This window comes from Sinocyclocheilus rhinocerous, unplaced genomic scaffold, assembly GCF_001515625.1.
Source record: "Sinocyclocheilus rhinocerous isolate Xijiao unplaced genomic scaffold, SAMN03320098_v1.1 scaffold203, whole genome shotgun sequence".
Classification (NCBI taxonomy): domain Eukaryota; kingdom Metazoa; phylum Chordata; class Actinopteri; order Cypriniformes; family Cyprinidae; genus Sinocyclocheilus; species Sinocyclocheilus rhinocerous.
The window spans coordinates 129,345-135,603 of record NW_015644353.1 but is presented as its reverse complement, the minus strand read 5'-3'; the positions used below and the strand labels follow the sequence as shown (position 1 = coordinate 135,603).

The 6,259-nt window shown below is 32.3% G+C and overlaps 1 protein-coding gene across 1 annotated transcript in view; it reads right to left on the bottom strand.

The window, feature by feature from the left end:
- Window positions 1-6,259, bottom strand: part of LOC107758167 (ral GTPase-activating protein subunit beta-like) — a 52,334-nt gene that overhangs the window by 12,880 nt on the left and 33,195 nt on the right. Inside the window, exons 22-26 of the mRNA XM_016575842.1 lie at window positions 5,941-5,991; window positions 5,217-5,454; window positions 5,034-5,137; window positions 4,042-4,197; window positions 2,478-2,687 (exon numbers count right to left, since the gene is read on the bottom strand). Of these exons, the coding sequence (XP_016431328.1) occupies window positions 2,478-2,687; window positions 4,042-4,197; window positions 5,034-5,137; window positions 5,217-5,454; window positions 5,941-5,991 (759 nt within the window). The remainder of the gene's footprint in view (window positions 1-2,477; window positions 2,688-4,041; window positions 4,198-5,033; window positions 5,138-5,216; window positions 5,455-5,940; window positions 5,992-6,259) is intronic.

Below are 6,259 nucleotides of genomic sequence, written 5' to 3'. Positions count from 1 at the left end.
ACACACACACACACACACACACACACACACACACACACAAAGCACCGGCTAGATTTAGGGCAATGCTTTTTCCTGCCATTAATACAGATACTCCGGGAAAAAACATTATTACTGAGAAAAATCCAGCTACTTGAAATAGGAATTCAGTATGAATGACATTGAAGACACTGAAACTATTTTTAAATGCTTAAAATGTAGAATCTGAATCTAGAACACTGGCTAAAGTCTGCATAAGTGCAGCTAGAGGAGAGGACAGATAAAAAATAAATAAATAAAATAACAAATAAAATAAAATAGCCAGTAAAATTAATAATATTTTTAACTCACAAATTCAGTGTGATATTGTTTAAATATACTTTTATAATAATTTTTTAATAATTAATTTAACATATTATTGTGCAAAATATGCACTCCACAACTACCTTCACCTGACAAAACAAACAACCAGTGTATGTGTAGGGATGCACTAGCTATAAACATTTAATAAAATTAATTTCTCAGCGTAACTTGATGAGGATTGTCAGCAGCAGTTATTTTTTTATAAAATAAATTAAAAATAAATTAAATAATAACATAAAATCAGAAATGCTGTGTGATATTGTTTTATAATACATTTTTAAATTTACATTATTAATTACATAAATTTTTAAATTGAAATTTAATTTTTTTTAATAAAAGTGAATGCAAAATACTGTATAAAAATACAGTAATAGTATATAAATTATACTAAATAACAAAAAAAAAAAATACAAAAAATGCATCATATATCCGCATTCAGATAGGAAATGTGTGTTTTATATAAAATAAAATCACAAACTCAGTGTGAAATTGTTTAAAACTATTTTTATAATAAATTTTTTAAATGTACATCAATTGTTAATTATGAATTTAAAATTAAAAATATAAAAATAAAAGCAAATTCAAAATATAAAAAAATACAGTAATAGTATCTAAATAATAACAAATTAACAAAAAAAAAAGATCATATCTCCTCATTTAGATAGGAAATGTGTGTTCTATAGGGCTGGGTAAAAAATATCGATATCTCGATATTAATCGATTCTCATTTTTACGGAACGATATCGATTCTTAAATCCCAAGAATCGATTAGTCTAGCCTGTTTTCAGTTAATGGACGGAACATTGACGTGCACCTCCCATCCAATAAATCACAATAAGCATTGTGCTTTGGTAATTTTAATATGAAACAAAGTCTCAGATGTCAAATTCTGTCCATTGTATTGCAGTATTTAAACAATAAATGTAGTTTTGGCGCTGTTTAATGTGGAGTGACAGATCGCTGTAGTGCCTTAGTGAACTGATCATCTCTTCCACTTTAATACTAGTTATAGCACAAAATAAACATGACTAAACATCCGAAGGTAAGTTAAAAGAAAGAGTACAACTTTACAATCCGTATCCTGTCTCATGTAATCGCTCAATCAGTGTTTCAGCCGCGCAAAGACGTCAATATAACGGCTTGTAAACAATGTCACGTAATGTCACATTTACCTCAGAAAAACATATTCGGTGACCATAAACTCATTAGTCAGCTAGAAAAATAAACTGTAAATAGGGGCATTTTGCTAAATATATGCACCATATAAAATATTCATTATACATTTTACTGTTCTTCAATGTTGCTTGAGAAAATTTGGCATGTACTGTACCTGATATATATCCAAAATAATCAATATTGAATCGAATCGCGAGCTTGTGAATGAGAATCGAATCGAATCGAATCCTGAAATTTGTGTCAAAACCCAGCCCTAGTGTTCTACATAAAATAAAATCACAAACGCTGTGTGATATTGTTTAAAACTATTTTTAAAATACATTATATTAATTATGTTAATTATTAAATAAAAATAAAAAAAAATAAAAATAAAAGAGAATTAAAAATCTAAATACAGTAATAGTATCTAAATAATAAATTAACAAAAAAATAAATACAACATTTTTTATCATATCTCATTAAGAAATGTGTGCTTTATAAAAAAAAATTAAAAATAAAATAAAATCACAAATGCTGTGTTATATTGTTTAAAAATATATTTTTATAATACAGTATTAATTACGTCAATTATTAAATTGAAATAAAAAAATAATAATAAAAGCAAATGCAAAATACCATATAAAAATACAGTAATAATATCTAAATAATAATAAATTAACAAAAAAATAAATACAAAAAATGTATCATATCTCCTCATTAAGATAGGAAATGTGTGTTTTATAAAAAATTTAAATCACAAATGCTGTGTGATATTGTTTAAAAATATTCTTATAATAAATTTTTTACATTTACATAATTGTACACAATATTTAGCAAAAACTCATTTTAAAGTATGCCACTGGAATCAGAATTGACAGCTGGAACTGATCCAAAGGAAGAGCTGAAATGCTGAAAACCTCAAAAATACTGGCCTTCGCTAACAGAGACATTGAAAGCAAACGTCTGACGGTCCGTTCTCGTACCTTGAGCGCCTCTAGTGACAGGAAGCCGAAGTGCGACAGGAAGAGGCGGGCCGTCTGAAACTCTTGAGCGGGAGCCGGCGGTTTACAGTCTGTCAGCGGGTCTGGGAAGGGTTTGTTCCTCCATAACTCCTCCGTACAGTGCTCCAGTTTCGTCTCGTAATCGATCTGCTTTCCCATCACGGCTCGCAGCTTATCGTGCTGCTGCTCCAACTGAAACACAAATACAAGACGACTGTGAGTGTGACTCTCTGATAAACACTCACATACTGAGCAGTGACATGTTTCATATTCATGTGAATCATGAGGTGCACAGATTTCTGGAACGCTTCTTTCCATGTAGTTGCTCCCCATAAATGATATCATGGAGAAGTCAAACAGTATTAAAATGTTTTAAACAGCCATTCAGATGCTAGGATGTTTTGGCACCAAGTACTAATATTTAAGTCGAATCACCTTGATTTCTATAGTGCTTATATAATATTGACTGTTTCAAAGCAGCTTCACAGTAATAAACAGGAAAATACTGAATCAATGCTGAATCAACATCACCAAATATGAGAAAGTCAATTTCTGTCATTATTATTATGCAATTTTTATTAAAGGCTATTTCTATTTAAGGCTTAATGGGCAATTTATTTTCAAACATTTGTTTATACCAGTGTTATTGTAGTGTCATTGAGATACTATTAAAGTTTTTAAAAAAAAATTTAATTAAATTTTAGTAATGTTGTTGTGTTTTTGTAATTTTTATTAGGTTTTTTTATATAGCTTTTAATATATTTTTTATTTCAGTTTTAGCTTCAGTTAAACTAAATGAAAATGTGAAAAGTTAGCTTGGCAACATGCTGAAGTGAAAAAAGTTTTTCATATATTTTATTTCAGGTTAAGTTTATTTTATTTTAAAGTAACATTTTTTTTATGGGTTTGGTTTTAGGTTTAGTTTCATTTAACTATAATAACCCTGGTTTATATTTAAACATTTTTAACATTTCAATTTGGACTAAAACATGACTGAACTGAAAATGTTCTGAATCTTTATTATTGTTAAATATATTAGTGTTACTTTACACTTAAATCTGTTCGGAACATATGTTTACTTGATACATTTCACCTCTTTAATCTGGACTAAAGCATGCTATTTAAAGTCTCTTTGTAATGGTTGAAAATGTTCTGATTCTTTATTATCTTTGTATTTTATGTTTTTTCCTTGCAATTTTATCTTTCAATGTACTTTCTGCTATAATTCAATCTCAGTATTGCTAAGCAGAAAAGTAAATAAACTTCAAACTTTATTATTGTTTATTTGCACTTTAATCTGTTTGAAACCTTTGTTTACTTTATCAATTTGTTTGTGTGCTGTTTTATGGTTTTAATGTATATAAATGCTTCTATAAGAAGTTACTAAATTGTTATTAAGAGGGCAGCACTTATTTTTTTCTTAACTTAATTCTATAAGGTGATAAAAGCTTCAGCAATTATCATGATGTGAAAACTTGATACCATTCACATAGCAATGTCAAGTGTGTAATACGAAAGCTAACACAGTGTTCGGAGGCTTTTTTACCTCCTTATCCACAATGTCATGGAGATCCGGGATGCTCAGGTCGGCTTTCACGAACGGAATCTTATCCACTTCCTCCGGGAACGGCCTGTGCTTGACGTTAAACCGAATCCCTACATCGTTCTTGGGAGCCGGTCGGTTTTCAGGAACAAACACTTGCTGTAGGACATAAAGAGACCGAGTATAATCATAACACTGCTCATCACATGTGCTGAATGAAATCCAATACCCGTTTCTTACTCATTTTGGGTGTCTGTTTTGCTCGAGCCTGTCACAATTTCTCGCAAAATATGTGCGTTTCATAGCATTTTTGCTTTTGATAATCATTTGCAAGGTGAAGAAGTCTAGCATTACTCCTTAATCAGCAGAAAAACACCACAAATGCATGATTCCTGTCTTCATCTGAGCCAGATTACAATGATTTGTTCAACTCTCAGCACATTTTCACATGCATGACATTATTTGATGCCTAATCCTGATTTCAAGGTTAGAATTACGGCCAGAGACAGAAGAAAATGCAAACACGAGCCTGATCTTTTCCGCTTCACCTGTGGGTGTTTTACATCCAAACAGCCACAGAAAATTACAGATTTTATGAAAAAGCTTATTTATTTCTAAACTTCTGTTTATGGTTTTGTTTTGGCATTAAATTGAGTATTTAAACAGATTTTTCAACTACTTTGCAGATTACAGGTGAAATGATGCATTTTAAATACTCCGTTGTGTCTTTAAAACCAAAACTTTTGACAGCTGACTGCTTTGTTATTGATAAATCTTAATTTTTATTTTGTAAAAAAAAAAGTCGTTTTTAATAATATTTTTGAACAAATTAGGAAACAGGCCTTTTTTGCAAATCAGCAGAATTGTCAAGATGCAGATCATTCCCAAACACTGAATCTGAGAAGCCACATTCTCTCACAGGCCATTTTAATTGCTTCTGATTGGCTACTGAAAGCACATCTACGTTCTGATTGGTGGTTGAGCTTGCGTCTTACCTTCTGATTGGCTCTTGCTCCTCGAGGCTGATGGAAGAGCTGCATTGTCCACGCGTGTCGACCGGACATGCCTCTGATTAACATGGTGACTGACGGACAGGGGTCTGCTGACACAAACGCATTGATAAGAAATCAGAGTTGAAATGTACCGGAGGAATGAGATGTGAAGCGTGTCGCTCTCACTCTGCTCGTTTCCCAGCGGCTGCTCCAGCATGGCCAGAATGACGGAGTTATCCAGAACGAAGTATCTGAAGTTGCTGTGGGATGTGGAAGTGAGTCGGGAGTATTTGATCAGCGTGTCTTCATTCAGCAGACTGCAGGGCGACGCGGGGCCGCTGGGAGACGGGAACGCACCCAACACCTGCATTATACTGGAACACACAACGACACAAATCAGAGGCGGGCTTAAAGGATAAGTCCACTCCCAGGTAATTTACTCACCCCCCATGTCATCCAAGATGTTAATGTCTTTCTTTCTTCAGTCGCAAAGAAATTAAGTCTTTTGAGGAAAACACTCCAGGAATTTTCTCCATATAGTGGACTTCAGTGGTGCTCAACGGATTGAAGGTTAAAAGTGCAGTTTCAATGCAGCTTCAAAGGGCTCTACGCGATCCCAGCCGAGGAATAAGGGTCTTATCTAGCCAAACGATCAGTTATTTTCTGAAAAAATATATATTTATATACTTTTTAACCACAAATGTTCGGCTAGCATTAGCTCTACAATGCGCGTATTTATTAGGTGATGTTGGAAAGGTCCGAAACCGAAAATACTGGATGCACTTGGCCGAAAACCGAACTGCTTTGTAATGATTATTTATTATTTGATTAAATAATATAAAGTAATTTTGTAAGACTTTTTAAATTTAACTCAATAATTTTAATGATACTGAATTTAAAAAACACAAGCCAATCCCGAGATGCCGAGCTCGACGATTTCCAACACCTCGATCAGACAATCCTTAAAGGCACGATACAAACGTATATGATACAAGACTGTGATCATTAAATTAAACAGATTAAATCTTAAAGATTAAAAAACGGATGAGTGGCCAAAACAACAACAATAAATCTCAATTTTTTCAGACTTTTAATTCAAATTTGATAAATATCCTGATATTTATGCATTTAAACATATGTGACCCTGGACCACAAAACCAGTCATAAGGTTCAATTTTTTGTTAGGATAGGACAATATTTGGCCGAGATACAACTATTTGAAAATCTGG